General features: G+C 39.9%; 1 protein-coding gene across 4 annotated transcripts; it reads right to left on the bottom strand.

Moving 5' to 3' along the window:
* Positions 1-27,196, bottom strand: LOC133238344 (transport and Golgi organization protein 1 homolog). 4 transcript variants are annotated; one of them, XM_061401322.1, is made up of 15 exons: positions 27,109-27,196; positions 26,879-26,978; positions 24,033-24,164; positions 18,530-18,551; positions 16,673-16,761; positions 15,283-15,354; positions 15,035-15,133; positions 9,378-9,450; positions 9,091-9,247; positions 7,631-7,732; positions 6,936-6,996; positions 6,800-6,835; positions 6,655-6,722; positions 1,755-1,917; positions 1-165 (listed from the first exon to the last, which is right to left on the bottom strand). In XM_061401322.1, exons 1-15 carry the CDS (start codon positions 27,153-27,155, stop codon positions 127-129), a joined length of 1,260 nt encoding a protein of 419 aa, XP_061257306.1. In that variant the 5' UTR covers positions 27,156-27,196; the 3' UTR covers positions 1-126. The 4 variants fall into 4 exon arrangements, with proteins under 4 accessions (XP_061257306.1, XP_061257307.1, XP_061257309.1 ...); XM_061401323.1 differs by having other exon boundaries at positions 9,091-9,229; XM_061401325.1 differs by lacking the exon at positions 24,033-24,164.

The raw sequence follows: 27,196 nt of genomic DNA, 5'->3' as shown, positions 1-27,196 counted from the left end.
TAGAACTGTGGAAGGTTTATTAGGGCTGACAATGGGAGAGACAGTAGTGGAAGGGGCAGGGAAACATTTGGGCCAGAATATAGACCTGACACCTTCTTTAAATATACAATTACCATAATCTGCTTGTCATGGCTCAAAATCCTCTTCAAATTTAAACTGGTTCTCCTGTAAGGGAAAGACATTCTGATTTATTTCAATGTAATCTGAATTTTCCCTACACGCATTTTGCCTTCTCTAACACATCTGTGATCCCTGATGAACACTTTACTGTGTGGTTGCATCTATGACTCTATACATAATGAAAACAATTCTTATCAGATCTCTGAATGTACACACTCTCTTACTTTCTTTTTTAACTAGTAGGACATGAATTTTTACAGGGGAAAGAGTGTCTTTGCCTTGTCTTTTAAAGCACAGATTACTAAGCTCTAGGCCTCAGGGCGTATATCCTTAGGTTAATTTAATGTATTTTCCAGAATATCTTTGATGATTCTGTGTGTAGACATTTTCTTTTAAACTACAAGAGCAGTGAGCGACAAACACGTCTCAGCCAGTCTGCAAAATTCTATATGTACTTGATCTCATCTTTCTCACGATGACATCAGAAATCAATATTATCCCTGTTTTAATGATAAAAAGCTCACACTCTGTCTAGGTCCCACTGAGTATTAGGGACTGAACAACAGGTATACAAGCAAAGAATCATGTACAATATACTGTGAGGAAAATGCGGGAGATGCAAAGCTGACAGTCAGGGGTGGAGACTAGAGGATGCAAGGATGTGGTGACAGGGGTCCTGCAGGAGTGGCCCTGGATCAACCTTGAATTCCCTGGGAAGAACCTGCCTTATGCTGAAGGCCAAGGCAGCTATTCAGCTCATCTAGATCCTGACTGCATTTTCAAATCATTGGACCAAAGAAAAAAAAAAACAAACTTCAGCCCCACAAAATATTCTGAAAGAACCAAGTTAAACATCCCTGTTTATCCAGAGCCTTCTTTCACCCATAACCAGAACTTTCAGAAATGCAATGAAAACAATAATCCGAATGAGACATTATCTAAGGGCTTTACGGCAACAATGGCGTCTAAAGGGGATAATGCATCGCCAGCACTGTGTCATTTCAGCACATAGCAGCCCCATGTGCACATCTTACTGCCTTCAGAGTTCCTGCCCAAACTGTTTGCCCTGCTGGGAACAGCCTTCCAGTTCCATCTAAGTGACAGCACCTCACTTTTTACTTTTTCTTCTAAAACATCCTATGTATTCCTGTGTGACTCACAGATTCCTCTTTTGCACTCTAGGGCCTTGAACTGGTGCTTCTGTTACGATGATCACAAGTTCTGGGTCACTTATGTATCATTTATCTCTCTCTTCTGTTTCTCTCAGGGGATATTTTAATTCTTGAAATTAGGCATGTGTCTTACGTTTCACAGAACCCAACAAGTGGTTTCTGTATGAGGCGAATCTGCAAAACTGGTATTTCTCTCATTCTCTAAAAAGCCTCTTTTCTTCTCTACAAGGAACACCTGATGCCCAGCTCAGTTTGGGTGACCAGCCCATCAGTACATGTGAAGACCAGTCCATCATATGCATGTCCTGAGAAACTTGAGGAATAAATGTCACAATGACCTCAGTCAGGTTTGTCTTTGCATTACAAAGCCATCAGTATACATATCTGCATTGCCACTAAAAACTCAAAAGAAAAATAAATGAACATGCTTCACAAATTAGCATACTCTTCAGATCATCTTACCATCTTAAAGATGTGGAGGCATTGGGTGGGGTCCCAGAGGAAGCCAGGGTGGAGGAGGTGGAAGAGGCCCACAGCCCTTGAGTGGTGATAAAGGGCAGCCCATGGGGTAGGGCATGCAGGGTGGTCATGGGAAAGGAAAGCGCCCTCTTGCATCCATACTGACCTGTAGAACAGAAGTTTAAAATATGCTGATATGACAGACAAAAGCCCCAATATCAACAAAAGCTGAAACCCAATGAAGCAGGTCCCAGCACCTCGTACCCTCCTCTCTTCCAGATTCCAAGAGAGCAGCCTAATGCCAGAGAACTCCACACATCTTTCTAGGTCCTGCCCACAGCACTGGTTAAAAGGGTATAAAACACTGTTAACACATGCTAATGCCTGCATCTGTAAATGTATAACGTCAAGGGTCCTAGCTCAGAGGATTAACAGAGGAAATACCAAAGGTCTAAAGTAGCATATTCCTGACAGGAAGGCCTCCATGTGCAGAAGAACCCTCCACCACTCCTTCACTACCACCAAAGAAACTTGTTCTTTGTACACTAAAAAGAGAGGGAATGAAAGGAAATGAAAAGCCCATTCTCTGCACATGGAATCATAGCTACTCCTAGGAAAAGCTCTGCCTGCAAGATCACGCCCACATCCTCTGTGTTTTCTTAATGACAAAGGAGACCTAATCTCCTTGGACGCGCTGCCCATGGGCACAAAGATGTCTAGGGAGATGGGGATTCCTGGAGTCCTGCAGGGGAGCCGTGCATCTGTTTTAAGATTTCAGGGAATCCTAAACTGATAAACAGACAGGCCCAGTTTCATTTATCTTAATACACAGGAAATTCTGAACTTTAACTACCCTATGGGAAATGCGTACTATGGAAAAAAAAGAGTTGAGCACTCTAAATAACAGAACTAAGTCAAATGTGTTTTGATTTCCGGTATATAAATCCTGTGATGTAAGATGAGAGAGGTGTCAGCTGTAACAGCTTAAAGGGCACAATACAACCTGCTCACATGCACACAATGTAAGGACTTGTTGGAAATCACCCCAGCAGGTTATTATTGACCTTCACTACTCTGTTTAGTGTACATGTTCCACTAAAAATATAATATTTCTGAAAATTGAGATTTTTAAATCTAGTTGTCACTAGAATGATTCTGTTTAGCATATTTTCCAACAGAGATGGGGTAGCAATGAATTACGAAATTTATATTACCCAAGCAAGTTATGACCAACCTAGACAGCATATTAAACAGCAGGGACATTACTTTGCCAACAAAGGTCCATCTAGTCAAGGCTATGGTTTTTCCAGTGGTCATGTATGGATGTGAAAGCTGGACGGTGAAGAAAGCTGAGTGCTGAAGAATTGATGCTTTTGAACTGTGGTGTTGGAGAAGACTCTTGAGAGTTCCTTGGACTGCAAGGAGATCCAACCAGTCCATCCTAAAGGAGATCAGTCCTGGGTGTTCATTGGAAGGACTGATGTTGAAGCTGAAATTCCAGTACTTTGGCCACCTCATGCGAAGAGTTGACTCATTGGAAAAGACCCTAATGCTGGGAAGGATTGCGGGCAGGAGGAGAAGGGGATGACAGAGGATGAGATGGCTGGATGGCATCATCGACTTGATGGACATGGGTTTGGGTAAACTCCGGGAATTGGTGATGGACAGGGAGGCCTGGAGTGCTGTGATTCATGTGGTTGTAAAGAGTCGGACACGACTGAGCGACTGAACTGAAGTGAAGCACATTAAATTTTCACAGAACACACAAAGGTACAAAATAATAGTAATATCACGTTTCAGTAATCTAGTAACATTCCCAAATACAGGAGATCAGGAGGGAGTCAACTGTGCCAGGAGACTTAAGTATGGAGCTATCTGTCATCCTCCTCACATTATTTCCAGGAACACACAGTGGGCAGGCCTCAGGAACACACAGTAGAAAGTTGGGCAGGCCTCAGCCTCTAAGCACTTATGGTTCTGGTTGTTGTTGAGTCATTCAGTTGTGTCTGACACCTTAGGACACCATGGACTGCAGCACGCCATGCTTCCCTGTCCTACACTACCCCCCGGAATTTGCTCAAACTCATGTCTATTGAGTCAATATTGCCATCCAACCATCTCATCCTCTGTCACCCCCTTCCCCTCCCACCCTCAATCTTTCCCACCATCAGGGTCTTTTCCAATGAGTTGACTCTTCACATCAGGTGGCCAAAGTACTGGAGCTTCATCTTCAGCCTCAGTCCTTCCAATGAATACTCAGGGTTGAGTTCCTTTAGGATTGACTGGTTTGATTTCTCCTGTCCAAGGGACTCTCAAAATCTTCTCTTAGCACCACAGTTCAAAAGCATCAATTCTTTGACAATCAGCCTCCTTTATGTCCAACTTTCACATCTAGTACATGACTACTAGAAAAATAATACTTTGACTATACGGGCCCTTCTTGGCAAAGTAATCTCTCTGCTTTTTAACACTCTGTTTAGATTTGTCTTTTCTTCCAAGGAGCAGGCATTTTAATTTCACGGCTGCATTCACCATCTGCAGTGATTCCAGGGCCCACTGGGCCACACTCAGTAAATCTTTAATCCAATTTTCTGCTGATGGGTAGGGTTGTGCTCCTTATCTCTAGTTTGGCCTTTCACCACCAGACTGGGTGAGTTTCATCCAGTTTTCACATGCCCATCTGGGTGTTGTCTCTGCTTTGGCTCAGCCTCTTCATTCCTTCTGGAGCTATTTCTCCACTCTTCTCCAGTAGCATATTGGGCAACTACCTGCCCGGGGAGTTCATCTTTCACTGTCACATATTTTTGCCTTTTTATACTGTTTATGGGTTTCCCAAGGCAAGAGTGCTGAAGTGGTTTGCCATTGCCTTCTCCAGTGGACCATGTTTTGTCAGAACTCCACTATGACCCATCAGTCTTGGATGGGCCTCCACAGCATGGTTCATAGTTTCACTGAGTTATGCAAGGCTGTGATCTATTTGATCATTTTGGTTAGTTTTCTGTGATTGTGGTTTTCATTCTGTCTGCTCTCTGATGGTTGTGGATAAGAGACTTGTGCAAGCTTCCTGATGGGCAGGACTCTGTGGGGAAAACGGAATCTTGCTCTGGTTGGCAGGGCCATGCTAGTAAATCTTTAACTAATTTTCTGCTGATGGGTGGGGTTGTGCTCTCTCCGTCTATGGTTTGGCCTGAGGCAGCCCAGTCCTATGGTCTGTAGTCTCTAAGGAAGGGCTATAGTCTCTGTGGTAAGCCTAATGGCAACCTACTCTAGGAGGACTTATGCCAACATGCCATGCTTCTTAGGAATGCTGCTGCCAGTGCCCCTGACCTCATGACAGACCACTGTCAACCCATGCTTATGCCGGTTCTGGGAGTGATACCAAATGTGACTAGCTGAAAACAGAGAAGCCTATAGATTCCTGGGGAGGAGTTTGCTTTCCCAAGTAAAAATGACATGGTAGATATAGCACAATCAACCACACAATCTAGAGATGAAGAAAGGGTGTTGTATAAAAAGAAGTTTCCAGAAATAGTTGCAACCATAAATGACCACAGCATTTACCTGGCCCTTTGTACATCCTTAGTAGGGAAAGAATTGCTGTTTCTCATGGGAGCCATGCCAGGTCCTGTATCTGATAAAGGAGAAGTGATTGGAGGTTTATTCAAATTTTTACAGATTCTGAGAAAGAAAAACAATCCTACATACCTTCTTCCACCACCTTACACTCTTTCCCACTCTCAGGTCCATTACCAGAGGTCAAGGGTTTCCCCCATGCCTCAAGTGATCCCCAGGAGGCGAGCAAGACCCTGACTTTTGAGGAAGACCACAGGGCCAGAATTCATGTATTTTCAAAACTAATCAACCAACTGTGGATGGTCTCAACTAGCTGGAAATCAACATTGAAGCAACCGTTTCCCAAAACGGTTGAGGAAATCCCAATTTAATCTCAGATTAGAAACTGAAATGAGAATATCCTTGGATAGGCAGAATATCAACAAACCCTCACCATGAAGAACAGAAGTTCTTTTTTTGGGCCACAGGGGGATTTTTCAATTTTCCTGTCTCTGTATAAGTTGTCTTCTGTATGTGACCAGGTATTATATAAATATTCATAAAGGGAAATAGACTAATTTTATAGTAATGAGAAAAGGAAAGCTGTGGAGATTCATCAGTGAAAGTGTCAGGTCATGGCGATGATGTTAGAGGAGCAAAATTACATAGAAATTTAATGGAAATTGAGTGGACTACCTAACCCATTGTAAAATAATAAAACAAATAGAATAAAGGAACATCCAAAAACAGTAAATGAATGCCTATTTTGCTAATAAAAAGAATAAATTCTCTCCTATATTTTCAAGGTGGGGAAGCAAGCTTGGACCCACTTGCCCTCCAGGCTCTCTCTTTAGTTAGAGGAACCAAGGTTGGGGGCTAAGGGGATGGGGAAGGTCCCCAGTAAGTGGTGGGGCCTTAGCTCCACCAATCACAGGGCACAGGCTGAGAAAGTCATTCTGACTGAGGAATCTGAGGAAAACATCTTCTGTCACTCCTTGAGACAACTTCTTGTCTTCAGTAAGCACTGGTTATTGTTCCCAGGCAACACGATCATCATTCACAGGAGAAAGAATGACATGGTGCGGTTTTGCAGCAGGAGTTAAGTTGTTGCACTTCACAATGTGCTCCCTACCTCTCCCTGGGAGTTTCTATGTCTCAGGTCTTCCCAGCACCTGGGTTTCGGCATCCCGTATTTCTCTTGCAGCCCCTGTTTTTCAATTATTGCCAGTCTTGAATATAGAAAAAGAATGGACTTCAGTGAGAATTCCAACACCAGTCCTTGACTAGACACTAATGTCTTAGCCCTAATACCTCAAAGACACCCTTAAAAACTGTACAGGAAATCCCATACTTGTGTCTCAAGTAGGCGGCTTCCCTGCTCTGCTCTGCCATCTCTCTCTCCAAAATCCGACCCTTGATCTGTGGGAGGAAAAGCACACCCAAGTTCAGTTGTGGGAATGACAACACGAAGGAGAGAAAGAAAAAAAAAAAATTACCCAGTTGTCCTGAGCCTTCTTCTCAAGAAGAGAAATCTGAAAAAGGCAACACATGAATAAACTCCCCAGGATTGGGAATCTAAGGACCCCTCTTCAGCGCCTGAGGTGCTCAGTAACTTGGGTGGAGGCGGGTCACCTGGTGTCTGAAGCTGACCTCCTCCTGCTGCAGTTCTTCTTGCATTTGTTCAATCTGTTGCCTGTGAGTTATAATACAATTGCTTTCATCACATAAAGCTTAACACTGAGCATGATTTTAATACTTGCCCAAGTCCCCGTTATCCTCATCTCTATCTCCAAATATAATTTAGGAATACATATAAAGCACTTTTCACATGATTAGAAAGTGTCAGTAAGAACAAATCTACCATTAACATCCTTCGCTTATTTATTATTTTAGATAATGCCTACAGGCTTCTGAGTTGATATAATTCCCATACATTTCCAAAATTTCTCTCATTATTGTGTGATGAGTGACTGATCATAAAGCTTTGATTCTCTTTTTACTTATATTCTTACCATAATTTCCAGGGTTGCCAAAACTAGGTCCCTTAGTGACACTACTGTATTAGTGGACGCAGTTCTTCCTAAAACAAGGTGCATTCTCAAGTAACTTCAACTAAGTTTCCATACAGTCTGGCCAGCTTTGGGGATCAGTATATTTTTAGTGACTTAAATGGTTTGTTCTTTGTAATACTTATCTTTTCCCATACATTCTCTATGTATATTTCTTCTGAACTTTTGGGCTAATTGGTGCCAAACATTGTACAAAAGTTAAAATCAAAAACTCAAAAGTAATTTCATGAACCACTGGTATTTAGTATTTAACCTTACTTGTAATTGTGTGCTTCTGCTGAAACTAATTTCAAATTTCCCTCTGCAGCTGACAGCTGATTCTCCTTTTCCATCCACTCACATTGTTTCTTTTTCAGTTTCCTAAGATGGAAAAAGATATATACATTGCCCAGTAGCCAGTGTGAAATTCGGACTTCCTTATCTCCCAGAATTCTGAAGGTCTAGCTTCAAATGTTCCTCGCCACCACCCCATCTGTGTGTAGATTGACAACACAATCCGATGAATGAACTGAAGTCCCCCATGGAGGATTAAAGTAAAACCAAATTTTGACCTCCTAGCAAGTCTCTCTGCAGTCTAAGTTTTCTCTTTACAGTTCTTTACTCCTATTCATTCATCATAAAGTCTCATAAATAACCTACTTGGTGCCCTCCCAGGGTCAGTCTTGCATTTGAGATGGTAAAGACTCAATTTGTGTCAATGTGGAAAATGATGCCTGACCAACTCATCCCAAGTAAACACATTATGATGAAGCAGGGGATCATAATTAGTTTTATGCCTCCATGGGGAGCCCTGATTCTTCATCCAGGCTGTGTATGGATGCAGACAATCAGCCAAAGAGAGTCTTCCATGATATGGCTTCATTAACACTCTCCAATAACTATCCAGAATTTCTATGGTTCAGGAGTGGAATCCCTACCTCTTTTTCTAAGGAAAAAATAAAAAAAATCCTCCCCCCCGCCAAAAAAAAAAGATCCAAGAAGAAAAAGCAAATCTTAGTGCTGTGTTAAAATGATGTGGACCGTCACACAGTCAGGGTGTCATCTCTAGGAGACAGATTTCAGATGGAAAACTAATAGCTCCAGGGTATTAACCTACTTGCACAAGACTGAGTCATTGATATTGAGAACAGTGAAGGTCAATGGCTTAACAAAGCCATTGCTGTTTTTTATCAGATTATTTTGTTCATGGTTCCAGTTCAAATGGTTTCAATCTGATATTTTTCTATGGGATCATATGCAAAATTCAAAAATTCTAGAAACAAGGATAAAAACACTAAGGAGAAAAACGTACCTGTATTTCTGTCTGGCCTCCCAGGCAATCTTTAAGCAAATGCTTTAGACTTGCTGTAATGTAGTGGTTGTATGGTAAGCTATTGAGTGCAGAATAAAGTGTGACTTGACAGAGGGCTGGGAGAACCAGACAATGTGCTGGGACTGAAACTTAAAGGACAGTGTAAATGGAACCAGAGGGGATCCAGGTATTAATTTAACTGATACTGGGACAATGCCTCTACTACCCAAAAAAACTATAAGAAAGAATGTGTGATGATCACTTAGAACAGAAAGAAAAATGTGGATTATGGAAATCAAGGTAGGATGAATGTGTTGGATGAATTTGGCAGAAATACCCTGGAACCTATTCTAAAAGAAATATGATTATCTACATCGGTTAACACATTCATTTATACAACAGTATTTGGAACATATGAACATCTTACTCTTCTGCAGCCATTTTTCTTTGTTCATAGAATTCAACAAGGAAGGCTTCCTTTCTCTTCAGCATTTTTAATTCCACTTCCTTCTCTGCTTTCACAGACCTCAGTGTATCACAGATGTCTTTCAGGTTCTTTTTATCTTCTGTAAGGAAGGCATTTTCTTTGGGTGAGAAGTTGTTTGGGGTGGGGATAAAAGTGAGGAAGAACCCTGAAGGCAAGAAGAATTCTGCGCCTTCCCCCAGCAAACTTATTTCCATTATGTGGGGCCTTCCTCCCAACAAACAACGTACCTACAAGTTGGCAGTTTTTGTTCCTCAAGGCTCTCAGCTCTAAATTCTCAAGTTCAGCACTGGCATCTTGTAACTTTAAACAGACATGAAAAAAAAAACAAAACACTCAAGAAGTACTGATCCACAACAATATGAGTATACTTAACACAGGAGGGTTGTGCACTTAAAAGGGTTAACATGGTTCATTTGATTTATGTGCATTACAGCATAATCAAAAATTGGTAAGGAAGGTATGGAAGTAAGATGGCAGAGGACAAGGACCTTGATGTCACCTCCTCTCACAAAAACATCAGAATCAAAACTAATTGCTGAATAACCATAGACAAAAATGACTGGAACCTAGCAAAAAAAAAAAAAAAAAAAAAGGAAATCTACATTCAAAGACAAAGAAGAAGCCACAAGAAGACAGGATCAAGGCTGCAACTGCAAAATAACCAAGTCCCATACCCGCCGGATGCCTGCCTGCCTGCATGCATGCTCATTCATGTCCGACTCTTTGCAACTCCATGGATGGTAGCCCACCAAGCCCCTCTGTCCATGGAATTTTCCAGGCAAGAAGACAGGAGTGGGTTGCTGTTTCCTTCTCCAGGGGATCTTCCTGACCCAGGGATTGAACCTGCCTCTCTTGTGTCTCCTGCACTGGCAGGCGGATTCTTTACCAGCTGAGCCACTGGGGTGGGTGACCCTCAATCTGGAAAATAATTATATCACAGATGTTTTCCCATAGCAGTGACAGTTCTGAGACCCATGTCAGTTTCCCCAGCCTGAGGATCTGTCACTGGGATGAGGAACCCCTGGAGCATTTGGCTTAGAATGTCAGTGAGGCTTGATCACAGAAATGCCACAGGACTAGGGGAAAGAGACACTCCACACTTGGAAGGTGCAATCAAGGTCTCATGAGCAATAGGACCCAGGGAAGAAGCAATGACTTCATAGAAGCCTGGGCCAGACCTACCTGCTGGTCTTGGAGGGGGCTCCAGGAGGTAGAGGCAGCTGTGGCTCACTAGGGGGACAGGGACACTGGTGATGGAAGTACTGTGAAATACTCACTGACATCAGCTCTCTTGGAGGCTGCCCTTTTGTTACCCAGACCTGGCCCCACTCAAGACACTGTAGGCTCCAGTGTTGGGATGCCTCAGGCCAAACAACCAGCAGGATAGGAACACAGCCCCAGTCATCAACAGGCAGGCTGCCTAAAACCTTTCTGAGCCCAGAGCTATCTCTAAACATACTCCTTACCTTGGCACTGCATGCCAAAGGAACAAGACCCAGCTCCACCCACCAGTGGATTGGCACAAGGCGCTTCCACCATGAGGCCCGCACAAACCTCTAGACCAACCTCACCCAGCAGAAGGCAGATTCCTGCAAGAAGAAGCAAGAGGAAGTACAAGCCTGCACCCTATGGAAAAAAGACCACAAACACAAAATGTCAGATGACAAAATGAGACAGCAGAAGTATATGTTCCAAAGGAATAAGTTAAAACCACAGATGAACAACTAAGTGAAGTGGAAGTGGGCAATCTACCCAAAAAAGAATTCAGAGTAATGATAGGAAACATGATCTAAGATCTCAGAAAAATAATGGAAGCACAGACCTAGAAGATACAAGAAATGTTTAACAAAGAGCTAAAAGAAACAAAGAACAGAAAACAGTGCTGGAGGATACAATAACTGAAATGAAAAATACAGTAGAAGGAATCAATAGCAGAATAAATGATGCAGTAGAGTACAAGTAAGCAGCTGGAAGACAGAATGTTGGAAATTACTGCCATGAAACAGATTAAAAGGGCAAAAAAGAAAAGAAATGAACACAGTCTAAGAGACCTCTGGGACAACACTAAATGTACCAACATTTGCATTATGGGGGAGAGAGAGAACAGAGAGAGAAAGAGCCTGAGAAAATACTTGAACAGATAATAGCTGAAAACTTTCCTAACATGGGAAAGCAAACAGTCAGCCACATTCAGGAAGTTCAGGGAGTAGCACAGAGGGTAAACTCAAGGAGGAATACACAGAGACACATATTAATCAAACTAACTAATGCTAACCCTAGCCCTAACCACCAAACCAGCTTTAACATAGCAATGCCAAAGAATGCTCAAAGTACCACACAATTTCACTCATCTCACATGCTAGTAAAGTAACGCTCAAAATTCTCCAAGCCAGGCTTCAGCAATACGTGAACCGTGAACTTCCAGATGTTCAAGCTGGATTTAGGAAAGGCAGAGGAACCAGAGATCAAATTGCAAACATCTGCTGGATCACTGAAAAGGCAAGAGAGTTCCAGAAAAACATCTATTTCTGCTTTATTGACTATGCCAAAGCCTTTGACTGTGTGGATCACAATAAACTGTGGAAAATTCTGAAAGAGTTGGGAATACCAGACCACCTGACCTGCCTCTTGAGAAACCTATATGCAGCTCAGGAAGCAACAGTTAGAACTGGACATGGAAAAACAGACTGGTTCCAAATAGGAAAAGGAGTGTGTCAAGGCTGTATATTGTCACCCTGCTTGTTTAACTTCTATGTAAAGTACATCATGAGAAACGCTGGGCTGGAAGAAGCACAAGCTGGAATCAAGATTGCCGGGAGAAATATCAATAACCTCAGATATGTAGATGACACCACCCTTATGGCAGAAAGTGAAGAGGAACTCAAAAGCCTCTTGATGAAAGTGCAAGAGGAGAGTGAAAAAGTTGGCTTAGAGCTCAACATTCAGAAAACGAAGATCATGGCATCTGGTCCCATCACTTCATGGGAAGTAGATGGGGAAACAGTGGAAACGGTGCTAGACTTTATTTTTTGGGGCTCCAAAATCACTGCAGATGGTGACTGCAGCCATGAAATTAAAAGACGCTTACTCCTTGGAAGGAAAGTTATGACCAACCTAGATAGCATATTGAAAAGCAGACACGTGTCTTTGCCAACAAAGGTCTGTCTAGTCAAGGCTATGGTTTTTCCAGTGGTCATGTATGATTTGAAAGTTGGACTGTGAAGAAGGCTGAGTGCCAAAGAATTGATGCTTTTGAACTGTGGTGTTGGAGAAGACTCTTGAGAGTCCCTTGGACTGCAAGGAAATCCAACCAGTCCATTCTAAAGGAGATCAGTCCTGGGTGTTCTTTGGAAGAACTGATGCTAAAACTGAAACTCCAGTACTTTGGCCACCTCATGAGAAGAGTTGACTCATTGGAAAAGAATCTGATGCTGGGAGGGATTGGGGGCAGGATGAGAAGGGGACGACAGAGGATGAGATGGCTGGATGGCATCACCGACTTGATGGACATGAGTTTGGGTGAATTCTGGGAGTTGGTGATAGACAGGGAGGCCTGGCGTGCTGCAATTCATGGGGTCGAAAAGAGTTGGCCATGACTGAGCGACTGAATTGACTGAACTGAAGGAGACAAAACAATCGAATTTCAAAAACTGTAAGATGCTGATGAAAGAAATCAAAGATGACAGAAACAAATGGAAAGTTATACCATGTTTTCATATTGGAAGAATCAATATTGTCAAAATGACCATATCACCCAAGAATCAATGCAAATTGTTCAAATTATTAATGGTATTTTTTGAAGACCTGAGGAGAGAGCAAAGAGGAACTAAACAGCCTTTTGATGAAAGTGAAAGAAGAAAGTGAAAAAGCTGGCTTAAAACTCAGCATTCAGAAATCAAAGATCACACATCCAGTGCCATCACTTTTTGGCAACTATATGGGGAAATAATGGAAACAGTGACGGAATTTATTTTCTTGGTCTCCAGAATCACTGCAGATGGTGACTGCAGTCATGAAATTAAAAGACGATTGCTCCTTGGAAGAAAAGCTACAATAAACCTAGAAAGCATATTAAAAAGCAGAGACATTATTTTGCCAACAAAGGTCTGTCTAGTCAAAGTTATGGTTTTTCCAGTAGTCATATATGGATGTGAGAGTTGGACAATAAAGAAAGCTGAGTGCCGAAGAATTGATGCTTTGAACTGTGGTGTTGGAGAAGACTCTTGAGAGTTCCTTGGACTGCAAGGAAATCAAACCAGTCAATTCTAAAGGAAATCAGTCCTGAAAATTAACTGGAAGGACTGATGTTGAAGCTGATGCTCCAATACTCTGGCCACCTGTTGTGAAGAACTGACTCATTAGAAAAGACACTGATGCTGGGAAAGATTGAAGGAATGAGGAGAAGGGGACAACAGAGGATGAGATGGTTGGATGGGATCACCGACTCAATGGACATGAGTTTGAGCAAGCTCCGGGAGTTGGTGATGGACAGGGAGGCCTGGCATGCTGCAGTCCATGGGGTTGCAAAGAATCTGACACGACTGAGTGACTGAACTGAATTGGACTGACAGGGTCTAGTGAAATCCTACAACTCACAAGGAGAAACAAACAGCATTGTAAAAGTTAAACCAGAGCTGTCTTTTTGCATACAAACTGATGATGTTATTGTTTTGCTGCCTGGGATTATAAGCTGGAGCCCCCCAGACTGCAATTTGAAGTCTCACTCTTGGGGTAGAGCACCTCCCAGGATCATTTCCCAGTGGGGACTTCAGATTGTAGGGCTTCCCAGATGGCGCTAGTGGTAAAGAACCCACCTGCCAACAGTAAATGAGTGAAAGTTGCTCAGTCGTGTCTGACTCTTTGTGACCCCATGGACTATCCAGTCCATGGAATTCTCCAGGCCAGAATGCTGGAGTGGGTAGCCTTTCCCTTCTCCAAGGGATGTTCCCAACCCAGGGATCAAACCTTTACAGCCAGGTCTCCCACACTGCAGGCAGATTCTTTACCAGCTGAATCACAAGGGGAGATGAAGACATGTGGGTTCTATCCCCGGGTTGAGAATCCTTTGGACAGAGGAGCCTGGTGGGCTACAGTCCATGGAATCTCAAAGAGTCGGACATGACTGAAGCAGCTTAACATGCACACTCACACTTCAAATTGATATTAACAAAGGACTTTCCAATGCCGTTCAAGTCTGGATGTAGGTCAGTCCAATTTGGTGATGTATCTGCTATTACTTTTCTCTGTTGATTCTATTTACTATCTTTTAATGACTATATTGAAATTAGGTAAACTAATCTTCTATACAGAATCGAAACTTTATTTGTGTGTAATGAGTGGTTTATTTTGTTTGAATCCATTGAATTTAAAATGAAAGTAAAAACTTTTTGCAAAACATGCCATTTGCAGCAACATGAATGGACCTAGAGATTATCATACTAAATGTGGTAAGTTAGAGAAAGACAAATATATATATCACTTATATGTAGAATGTAAAAGAATGATACATATAAACTTATTTATAAGCCAGAGACAGAGTCACAGACATAGAAAACAAACTTATGGTTACCAAAGAAGAATGGTAGGGGGATTAATTAGGAATTTAAGATTAAATATATACACACTACTATATTTCAAATAATGAGCAAGGATCTACTGCATAGCACCAGGAAATCTACTCAATGTTCTCTAATAACCTATATGGGAAAAAATCTGAAAAAAGGATACATGTATATGTATAACCAAATCATTTTGCTGTACATCTGGAACTAATACAACATTTTAAGTCAACTATATTCCAATATAGAATTTAAAATAATTGAAAAGGAAGTATCGATTTTTCAGTTTTCTGAATTAAACAGTCTATGGGAGTAAAACTTGTTACCTGATTCTTCTCAGTGTTGAGCTGAACATTCTGTTCATGCAGTTCTTCAGGTGTCACTTCCACTTCACTGACACAAGCTTCATTAAAGGCACTTTCACACTGAAGCAAAACATTCTCATCAATGACTTAATTCCCAAGAAAAACAATTCCAAGCAAATATCATTTTAATCTTCTAAGACGTGAAAATCTTTTCTTTGTAAAAGCTAACTTATACAATGGAAATCCTGCAGCAAATATAGGTAGTTTACCTCTGAAATTCCTGAGGTGTTCGCTAAAATAGCATCTTTCATGTCCTCTGTAGAATTTTCTTTTTCCAGTATCTACATAGGATAGAAACAAGAAATGTACTGAGATGGACTGTATATCACTGAATGGACACACTCAGTGATATGCTGAAAAGTGGTAATATCAAACAAGCATATCCCAGGGTGATCCGTAAGTTTCATGTGATAGTAGATCCAGGGTGGGCCCAGGAAAAATGTCAAGCCCATAAAGAAATGCAGAACAAAGAAAGCCATGAAGGCACAAGTATTTCATAGCTTCATAAAATATCTTGCTCACTGAATAACAACAGAGATGACTGGATGACAAGGGTGGAAAATTGTCCATGTCAAACAGCTCATCAGTGGGTGTTCTTGATGGAAAAGAAAGAAAACTTTCCCAAATTCACATTGAAAATTCTTTGTTCAGCAGAAAGAAGGGTAGGGCTCATACAACTTGGCTAGATATTTTCCTTCACCTCTCATATATTTCCTGGGATTGTCTATGTGAAGGCAGTGCCAAATAGTGAGAAAACTCAGAAAATTAAAAAAAAAAAAACTTCCTAGTCTCTGAAACTGGAAAAGTCATGGGGATATGAGTATGTGATATTCCAGATCATTGTTCAGAAGGAGGTTCAGCTCCCAAACACGCACAATCTATGGTGGTGAATAGTAACAGGAGATGGAGCCCTCAACTCACCCAATGCACAGAAAGCCTCAAAAGTCTAACTGTGATAAACTTAGCAGCCAAATTCTTACCAAGTTTGGTGTCTTGACATTCTGACCCCTCACAGATTGCAACCTAGCACGAGAACTTTGGAGGAGGTCATTCAGAGATTCAGTCGTTTTGAATGTTATTCAAAACAATTGTTTTGATGTTATCTCAATTGTTTTGATGTTATCCTTTAACAAAACAAATTGAATCAGTAATAATTACTCATTACTCTTCTGTTTTCAGAATGTAATCCCAGGTAGAGACAGGATTTTTACCTTAAATTTTAGTGCTTCATGAGAGAGCATCTTATTTTGTCTCCTAGTTTCTTAAAGACGTTTCTTTGAGTCATTGATCTATGCAAATATGTGCAAAAGGAAATCAGAGTTACAAATATGGATTACTGTGCCAGCCAAACCTATCTTTTGATTGTGAGTCCTTCTACAAATACAGAAAACAGTGCTTTACATCTATGGAGCTTGCTATGAACCTGGACTGTTTATGGAACATGAGAAATAGGATGGTAGGATGAAAGAAAACAAAGAAAAATAACTGAACTCTCAGAGGGGGAAGAAGCTGAAGGTAAAATCATGAAAAATAACAAAATAACAAAATAAATAACAAAATAAACAAAATAACAAAAATAAAAAAATAACAAAATGATACCTTCTGTTCCATATTGGCTATATTTTCTGCAAGTTGTCTGTTGTCCTTCACAAAATTACTGATTTTCTCTGATATCTGTTTCAAATTAACTAAAGAGAGATAAAACAATTACTAAGATTTAGTAGAAAAACTCAGTTAAAATTGAATTATCTCAGTGTAAGCAGCAGACATACATTATCTTTTTCTTTTCTCTTTATATAACTTTACTATCATGTCTAAAACAAGCAAATTTTAGCTAGCAGAATTTGAAACCTAAGAAACATTATTTCAATGAGATTCCTATGTAAAACACTTTCAAAGATGAATAAAAACATTAAATCGACTTCTAAATTCTCCTCTATCTATAAGTACCATTCTCAGAAAATTCAGTCACTTCAGCTAGCTGTGTCATCACCAAAGATGAGTATAGAAAAAAGCAAACATCCTGTCAACTTAAAATTCTTGCCTCCAATTACTAAGGTGAATATATATGTTGCTATAAGAAAAAGAAACTCCTTATTTCATCCAGCTTCAACTCACATCCAGGCCCTATGTGCAGTTCCACAGAAGGCAAGTTCGAAATGTTGACTGATAGGCTCTTGAAAGGCTTCCGATGTCTTCCTGATGCCCTGTAGATTGCCTTTCTCTTTGGAATTGAACACACTTGCATACAATGTGGGCTTCACTAACTTGGTGCTAGAGGACATAGTCCCTAAAAAATAGCATTTTCCTCCCAAGATGGAGATAATGTTAACATCAATTTTCGGGAAGACAGAATGCATAAAGCACCCAATCACAGGTGTATACACATGTATGAAGCCCCTGGTGGCTCAGACGGTAAAGAATCTGCTTGCAATGCAGGAGAGCCAGGTTCCATCCCTGGGTTGGGAAGATTCCCTGGAGAAGGGAATGGCAAGCCACTCCAGTATTCTTGCCTGGAAAATCCTATGGACAGAGAAGCCTGGGGGTTAGAGTCCATGGGGTTGCTAAGAGTTGGACATGACTGAGTGACTAACACTTTCACTTTCACATGTATCAAGCTCAAGAATACAGCCTGCAATTCCAGACTCCTCCAACAGACATTTAATTCCCTCATCGGATCACACAGTGCAAACTTATCTTCTGTTTGCCCAAGGTGAAAGCTCAGATGCCGAGATCACTTATTACTGCCACCATTGCTGCATTCATTGTGATGAACACCAACATTTGAGGGCCTACCAAGTGCCAGCAGCCACCCTGCTCTCAACAGATAAGCCCACATAATCATCACTATCTATAAAGCACATACAGAATTCATTATCCCTATTTTGCATCATGTTCATTTCCACTCATTCTCCAGTGGCATGAATGTTTTCCTCCACTTCAGACTCATAACCCCTGGCTTCATCCTTTGTTGTGACACACAATGCCTGGCAATATCTGCATTCTTCCTTAAACCCGAAGCTTCTTCACTATGGTTTTATCATCTTCACCTTTCACCAAAAACTGGGTCATGACAGGTACTCATTCCAAACTTCAGTCTCATCATCCCTTGCTTCCTAACCATTTATATGCAAAGTTAAATTCATCCTATTCTCCCCACTCCCCACTCTTGTGATCTTTTCCTCATTCTTTTTTTTTTAAAATCTCAATGGATGGCAATTCCCTCTACAATAGCATTAGACTTCAACCCAGGAGGAGGAAATTTTTCAAGAGTAACCATCACAATATAAAGTAATATCCTCTAATTAAAAACTAAAAATAAAAATTATACTTAAAAAACAAGTCAATTAGACAAATACAAAAAGTCACTGTATTTACTTCTAGCTGAATTAAAACTAACATCAAACACCAGTACTGAGAAAATATCACAAAGGAGTCTAAAGCTTAAACTCTTACCTTGAAATATTGGGGGCTTGACCTAGGGAAGGAAGAAACAAAATTAAATTTGATATCAAAACATATTATTTTAACAATCTATAGCTCCAGTAATTTGGCCACTTGATGCAAAGAGTCAACTCATTAGAAAAGACCCTGATGTTAGGAAAGATTGAAGGCTGGAGGAGAAGGGGGTGACAGAGTACAAGATGGTTGGATGGCATCACTCACTCAATGGACGTGAGTTTGAGCAAGAACCGGGAGATGGTGAACGACAGGGAAGCCTGGTGTGCTGCAGTCCATGGGGTTGCAAAGAGTTGGACAGGACTGAGTGACTGAACAGCAACAGCCAATAGTTCCTGACAAAATATCAAAATAATAATCCCCAAAATTATAATAATCATTTTGATAGTGATAATGATTCATATGATTAAAAATAACAACAAAAAAGAATTTACTATTTAAGTCGGGCTACTTCCTACACAATTTCTGATAAGGAACACAATGGTAAATAACTTATTTTTGACCAAAAGGTCTTTTTCAGTGAGTAAGTGAGTGAAGTCACTCAGTCGTGTCCGACTCTTTGCGACCCTGTGGACTGTATCCCACCAGGCTTCTCCATCCATGGGATTCTCCAGGCAAGAATACTGGAGTGGGTTACCATTTCCTTCTCCAGGGGATCTTCCCGACCCAGGGATTGAACCCACGTCTCTGACATTGGAGGCAGATGCTTTAACCTCTGAACCACCAGGGAAGATAAGAATGGATAAAAGATCTTTTATATTCTACTAAATGAGCACCTATCTATTTAATTTTGATAATGCAATGTATTTTGTTTTGATAATCTTTTATTTTTAATAACACAATGTTATAAATATACTAAAGCATTGTTATTTTCTTAAATGCAATATGTACATTGCAGTTCAGAACCTAGGATTATTTAAAAGCTTCCAAAAGGAAAAGGCAAAATCTTTCTGCTGAGATATGCCTCTTAACTCACTAGAAGCTTTTCTGAAATCTTTCAGGGAGTTGGCTGCTTGACGAATTGATATACACTGAAACATATCATGGTTTGAATTTTCCAGACCAATGAAAATAGAGGGTAATCTATGGGAAAGAAAGTGGGAGATGGCTAGAGGAAGAGCACAAGCAACAAAAGAAAGGACAATAACATTTCAAGAAAGGAGAAATGTGCTTCCCAGATATGAGTTATAACCTGAGGAATTTTAGCTCAAGAAAATCCAGGCAGAGCTTCATCTTAATATTATGCAAAGATACATTTTCTTCACCTTAAAACATATTTCCTCATTCAAAATCATAAGCAATATTCAGATTGAGACTGAAAGCTTTCTGAGGCTAGCCCCAAGACTTGCCAAGATATTAGAATATCATTAACTTTACACACTGCACAGGAGTGAGCTTTACTGTCCTTTGTCACCTAATCCCCAGGCAGGGGCATGTGAAAAGAAGGATGGGGTCACCAAATACTTGATATTTATGTTTTCATCATGAAGAAAACGTTTTACAGATGGTCATTTTTCCACTGAGAATATAGTTCTTTGGCTCACTGAGTTCTTTAATAAAAAGATTAGAGTATTTTGCAAAGCATTTTCATTTCAAAGCTAATTTCTGTTAGAGTTTATACTCTAAAAGGAAATAAAGAGGAGAGTTGGACTCCTGGATTCTGGTCCAACTTGTAAGGAACTTGGAAATTGTCACTCATCCACAAACCAGACAAAAGCCAAAAGACTGGAAAAACACCAAAACTCTTTGTAGATCACTCAGAGAACTGAAGCCACAAGGCAAATTCTTGCTAGAGAATTAGAGAAACTGACCTGCAGATACAGGTAATCATCATTTACTGGAGCAGAGGCCCAAAGTCAGAATTCTCTACAGAACAGAACATCATGGGAGAGAAATCTATACTCTAATGGATGAAGTTCTGGGGGCTCTGTGTGGCCAAGGGCATGAAATTTAATAATGCCAGATTGCCCAGTGTTAGGGGATACCCTATGTTTCATCAGTTTTATCTTCGGGAATCCTAAAAGATATGTAAATATTGGGGGGAAATCTCCACATGCTGTTGACATGAGAGAGGGAAAAATAGTCATTTAAAAATAAACACTGTATTCTTTTCTATTTTTAAATGGACAAAATATCAAACAAAAAAGGAAATTATAGGCCAGTATTACTGAAGAACAAACATGCAAAAATCCTCGACAACATATTCACAAACCAAATCCAGCAGTATATTAAAAGGATCATACTCTGAGATATGGGACTGATTTCAGGGATGCAAGGATGGTTCAATATCCACAAATCAATCAATGTAATACAACATATTCACAAATTGAAGAATGAAAGCCCTATGATCACATCAATAGATGGAGAAAAATTCAGCACATATTTTATATATATATATACATACATATATATACACACACACACATACATACATATACATAACTACCTCAGCATAATAAAGTCCATCCATGACAAACCCACAGCTAACATCATATTCAATAGTGAAACACTGAAAGAATTTCTTCTAAGATCAGGAACAAGACAAGGTCATCTACTCTTCACTTTTATTCAACAAAGTTTTGGAAATCAGCAACAGCAATGAGAGAAGAAAAAGTAAAAAGCAATCCAAATTGGAAAAGAAGAAGTAAAACTGTCACTATTTGCAGATAACATGATACAGTATACAGAAAATCCTAAAGATGCCACACAAAAACAATGAGTTCATTAATAAATTTTGTAAATTTGAAGCATGAAAAATTAATATACAAAAATCTGTTGGTTTTCTATATAATAACAATCAACTATAAAAAAAAGAAATTAAGGAAACAATCTCATTTACACTTGCATTAAAAAAAAAAAAATCTGTGTTCAGAAACCTATGAGTTTAAAAAAACCCCGTTCTCAGAAACCTATGAGGCTGATGAAAGAAATCAAAGACATAGAAAGGTACACTGTGTCCATGGATTGGAAGAATTGATATTGTTAAAATGACCATACTACCCAAGGCAATCTATATAATCAATGCAATCCCTTATCAAAATACCAATGGCATTTCTCATGGAACACGGGAACCACCTGAAAGCGATCCCAATGTCCAAAGCTGGAACTATTTGAGCAACAAAATGAAAGAGGATTGCATTATTCTAGAAAAATCAAAATACATTTCAAGAAATCCATATGGAAATATTTCCCTTAGAGGATGAAATCTGCATGATTATGTAAATGCTCAGTTCTCCAAGATGTGAAATAGAACTCCCCACTCCTTGTGGTGTGCACACAGTAATTTCAACAGGGAGGATGTACACTGTGGCCAGGGGAGAAACATAAAAAGCACTGACTAAAGATCTTTTCTAATAATTTTAATAATACTTATAAATGGAGGAGTATACCATTTAAAAATTGTCAATCACTATTCTGAACACTTGCTGCTGCTGCTGCTACTGCTAAGTCGCTTCAGTCGTGTCCGACTCTGTGCGACCCGGTAGACGGCAGCCCACCAGGCTCCCCGTCCCTGGGATTCTCCAGGCAAGAACACTGGAGTGGGTTGCCATTTCCTTCTCCAATGCATGAAAGTGAAAAGTGAAAGTGAAGTCGCTCAGTCGTGTCCGACTCTCAGCGACCCCATGGACTGCAGCCTACCAGGCTCCTCCGCCCATGGGATTTTCCAGGCAAGAGTACTGGAGTGGGTTGCCATTGCCTTCTCCGAAACTTACATGATAGTGTACATCAACTATACTTCAGTAAAGGAAGCCAAGCCCTCAAGAGAAACAATTTTACTAGAGTCTAAATGGGGTTTGGCCCAAAGACGAGGTGACATCGGCAAAGGGAAATGCCCAATTCCAATGCTCTCTCTCTCTCCTTCCTGTCTCATCTATGTTAAACTCAGCCTACCCTCTAGCCTGGTAATATAAAATCTTACATTAAAGGCCTATATATAATACCTCAGTTCCACCACAACAGGGCAAAATATGGAGCTAACAACAAATCCTTACAAGGCATACTAAAAGAAGAAATCACACAGTTTGAATTCAAAGTGCAAATATTTGAATCACACTTAATATGGAAGAGACAATCAGATCATTATCTCTGGGGATTTAAAACCTTAGAGGATAAAATCTGCATGATTATGTGATTAACATGGTAATGGATCCAATGGTAAAAAGTGGACAATATGCAAGAGTAGATGAGGAAAAAGGATCCAAAGGAAAACGGAGGAATCAAGAACACTAACAGAAATGAGGAACACGTTTGATGGGTTATTAACAAACTCAACATAGCTGAGAAAGAATCAATGAACTTAAAGAAACGTCAGTAGAAACTTAAACAGATGCAAAGAAAATAATAATAAAGCACAAATTACTCAAGACAGTGGGACAATTACAAAGGATCTAACCTAAACATAATAGCAATACCAGTAGAAAAAGCAAAAAAACTTTTGAAGCAATAATGACCAAGAAATTCTAAAATAATGATAATAATGATAATCACCGAGCCACAGATACAGGATGCTCACAGATTTCCAAGTAGGAATGAATATATACATATATATTTAGATGTTGTTTATATATTTATATAACATATAAGAGAAAGAAAAACTTACGTAGAAGCCAGGTGTGGAGGGCATTGGAGTAATAATAACACCTTACCCAGAGAGGACAAAGATAGAAATACATCAGACTTCTATTCAGGAACCATGTAATCAAGAAGAAAGTGGAACGAAATATATTAAAAGTGTTAAAAGGAAAGAATCATCAACCCAGACTTCCGTAAACACTGAAATTAGCCTTCAAAGCACACTATGGAATAAAGAAAATTGTGAGAGATAATGAAGGGTATTACTTTAATGGTAAAGAGGTCAATTCTGCAAGAAGACATAACAATTCTTCATATGTATGTATTAATAATAGTGTCAAAAACTGACAGAATTTCTAGGATAAATAGATGAACTCATTATTATAGTCAGAAATCAAAACATTTTATCAGTCATTGACAGATCCAAAATATAAAAATCTAATAAGAATACACTTGAACTGAACAACATTATCAACCAGCTGGGTCTAACGACATCTATAGAAGACTTCAACCAGTGACAGCAGAATACACATTCTTCTCAAACTCATACAGAGCATTCACTAGGACCATAATTCAGAGCCATAAAACACTTGACAAATTGAAAGTAATGGCATAGAAAGGATATTCTCAGACCACAATGGATCTGTAAGAAATCAGTAATAGAAAGATAACTGGAAAATCACATGAAAAATGGAAATTAAACAACATACTTCTAAAGAAAACATGGGTCAAGGAGGACATCTCAACAGAAATTTGAAAATATGTCAATCTAACTGAAAATAAATACATTAAAATTTGTGGGATGCAGTGAAAGCACTGCTTGGAGGGAAATTTGTAGAACTGAATGCAAATAAAATGTCTGTGACTATAAACATTCCCATCATGGATGATTAAAAGTACATCTATAAGGTACTTTAGTAATACTCACAGCAAGGATAGTCCTCCAGAAGAAAATGACAAACTCAGAAATTCCCAAGGAGGCAGTAATCGTTGTAAGCCTGCAAAGGACTTCATAAGCCTCAGGCCCAAGATGGAAATGGTCAAGCAGAATGTGGACCAGCTGAAATAATATTTGAGATGATGAGGAAACTTGAAGACAATCGCAGTATATCCATCACAAAGAATCAACTTTAGAAAACATAAACCAATCTCCAGGAGGTACCTACATCCCTCTTATATATCCTCATGGAGGAGACAGGGGACAGAAGGATTCTAAAGGAGCAGGAGGAAACTTTTGGGAGTGTTGTGTTTACAATCTTAATGTAGTAATGGTTTCATTGCTGCACACACATGTCAAATATCAACAGACTGTACTCATTAAAGAGGTGCTTGCTATCATAGATAAATTATACCACACTTCAGCTGTAGAAAAAAAGTCCGATACACAAACTGTTAGAGATTTTATTTTGCTAACAAACACATTGCAAGTATTTTAAAAACAGTCAGCAGACATTAACCTATGAATGTAGAAGACATCTTAAAATTGAAAAATAAGTGAATGCAAACAGAGTGGATGGGAAACCTATGCCTTCTGCTGTATCTTCATGAAGTACCTGGAAAAACTCCTACTGAACGTTTCCTAAAATAACTCCAAAATGTATAGAAGGATGGGGAAAATAACAAGAAAAATGTATGTTAAAGATATAAATGAGAATAACAGAGAAATATTTATAGATATTGAAATAAGTGAGAAAGATCGGCAGCTTGTTATAATAAAACTGATTATTTTTTCAACCAAAATTAATTAAAAATTTCCATTTAGCCCAAGTTTCTAAAGACATTGAGGTTTTTTTTTCATGTGCACTTTGATTCTGAACCAGAGCACATAATGTCAGACTTCTGAAGTACATAATGATTTATACAATAGAATCATTTCATATATTATGATTAAAATGATAAGAATTGAATTTAGCTAAAAATACAATTCCAAACAGTCAATAAAAAGAAGTCACTTACATTTTTCATAGCATTGCACCTAAACAATTAATAGCAACCATGAAAATTAAATTATAAAAAAATCAAAGTTTCTGAATAATAAAAACAAGAAGAAAGCATATTTTCTTATAAAATCTAGCGATGTAAGTATTTTAGGAGGAAATAAACTCAATGTGATTCATACTAATCTACATACCAAGTTTCAGTTTTGTAAAAATAAAATCCCTCTACTCTAGAAAGTAGCTTCTGAAATGAACAGCATTTTCATCATCAACCCTCACAACTGAGGTCAGTAAAATGTGTGCTGTTGGGAATCATACACTGTCTTTGAGTAGACGCTGTGAGAGATAAAAGGGGCTCTTAGGACAAAGGTTAAACACACAGATCGAATGCACAAAAAAACCAACACCATCTGGTCAGTAACTGGTAAAACATCAGGCGCGGGCACTCTTGTTCTGTATGGCAACTGCCTAAATGCTGACACCAATAGCTGACTCCTACCTGGAATTGATCCAGTGGGGTCAATAAACTGAGGTTCTCTGAGTCAGTGGCCATGAGCAAGAGTGGAGGTGGCAAATGCAAGACAAGTTGCTTTATCTGAGTGCCCAAAGATGAGATAGGGAAAAGAGAACTTCACTAATCTATGAGAATACAGTCTCAATCCCTTTGAGGGAAAAAAAAAATTCCAACAAAGATTATCTAGACATTTCTTCCTTTGTAGGCTCAAAAGAAACAGGTGGAGGTATTCATGTCGCATGACTCTATCTCAATGCAAAGGTTGTCCCAGGTACTGGGCCTTTGCAGATCCTTCAACATCTGGTGCATGCCAAAGAGAACAAATCAATTTATCTCTTTGGGGTGTTCTCAGTTTTTATCTTACTTTCCTGTGTGTGGAAGAACATTTTTATGGGGATGAAAACTTTCATAGTATGGTGAACCTGGCATTTCTTTATATTTGAACAATTCTAAGGACTTGAAGGACCTTTCTGTTTTGGGTAAATCAGCACTCTGTACATAGACACTTCATTAAAGAAAGGGCAATGACTCATTCACCTCCAGGTTATGTCACTCCTAAGGAGTTCCCTGTTACAAACATCCCAGCAGGGTGTAGCCATACTGACTGGGCTCTCAGGGCTCCCATCAATCTGGCTGGACAGAGTCCCTGAAGGCAATATTCAAAAACACAATGAAAGGGATGCCTCAGAAGTTGATAAAAGTCAACAAACCAGAAAGCCCAGAGCACAAATGGCATGTCACTCTTTAGCAGACCAGTACCAACCCAGAGCTTAAACACCACAGTTCGCAGGACTGCCAAACTTCACAAATATGAAGGGTGTGCTTACAGGAAAACACACTCCACAGGGGAGGACCCTGAACTTGTGTAGCTTGAAGAGGGATCTTGACAAGCTTTCCAGGAGCCAGTCTAATTTTGAGCCCAGGACTTCTAATAAATAAGAGTTCCTTACTTAAAAAAAAAAAAATAACACTATTGAGACCTAATTCATATATCATACAATTCATTCATTTTTGACATACGACTCAACAGCTTTTAGTACATTTCCACTTCCTTCTTTGACCAAATAAAGTTACTATTTCAGGTTTCATCCTGTCAAGCCTGCTGTGTTTTGATTCAGGCAGCAGCGGCAGGGCCAGGACAATGATGAGAACAGCTGCGGCAAGAGCTGGTTCAGGCTGGTCAAGAAACCTGCCCTGAGGACCTTGGTCTTCACGAAGGACTGAGTTCCCATTGATGACACCAAGAAACATGCAGTTACTTAAGTTCAGTATGACAGAGCCCAATAAAAAGGAAGAAACCACTGGTGTTTCGTGTTTACTTACATGCATGTTTGGGAAAAGTGGAGACCTGAGTAGGAAGAGACAGAAGAGCAGTGTCTCCATCCCCATACGCTGCTCCTCCCAGGGGCTCCGAGGTTGCCAGCTAAGAAGTAGGATGGGGAGGGGAGAAGAGTGGTTGGATTTGGAGCTGGGGAAGGGATGGGGGGGTGGTGGTGTGGCAGGAAGGGGGTGTGGTCTCCTGGGAGGATTAGAAGGGGCTCCGGAAAAAGTACCAGGGGGTCAACCAAGTCCTAGAAGGGAGGAAGGAGTGTTCCGACATCTCAGTAGGCCAGCAGGTCAGCAGGTCAGCGGGTCAGGAGG

This window comes from Bos javanicus, chromosome 25, assembly GCF_032452875.1.
Source record: "Bos javanicus breed banteng chromosome 25, ARS-OSU_banteng_1.0, whole genome shotgun sequence".
Taxonomy (NCBI): domain Eukaryota; kingdom Metazoa; phylum Chordata; class Mammalia; order Artiodactyla; family Bovidae; genus Bos; species Bos javanicus.
Note: the sequence above shows the minus strand (reverse complement) of the source record. Positions and strands in the feature narration are given on the sequence as shown.

What these genes read in the sequence shown, in the direction of transcription:
- LOC133238344 (XM_061401322.1), bottom strand. Translation starts at nt 27,155, where the DNA reads ATGTCGGAACACTCCTTCCTCCCTTCTAGGACTTGGTTGACCCCCTG. An exon ending in TAGCCAATATGGAACAGAAG is followed by an intron (nt 15,355 to 16,672) that starts GTATCATTTTGT and finishes TATCCTATGTAG; the next exon opens with ATACTGGAAAAAGAAAATTC. An exon ending in AGAAGGCTCAGGACAACTGG is followed by an intron (nt 6,723 to 6,799) that starts GTAATTTTTTTT and finishes TTCCTCCCACAG; the next exon opens with ATCAAGGGTCGGATTTTGGA.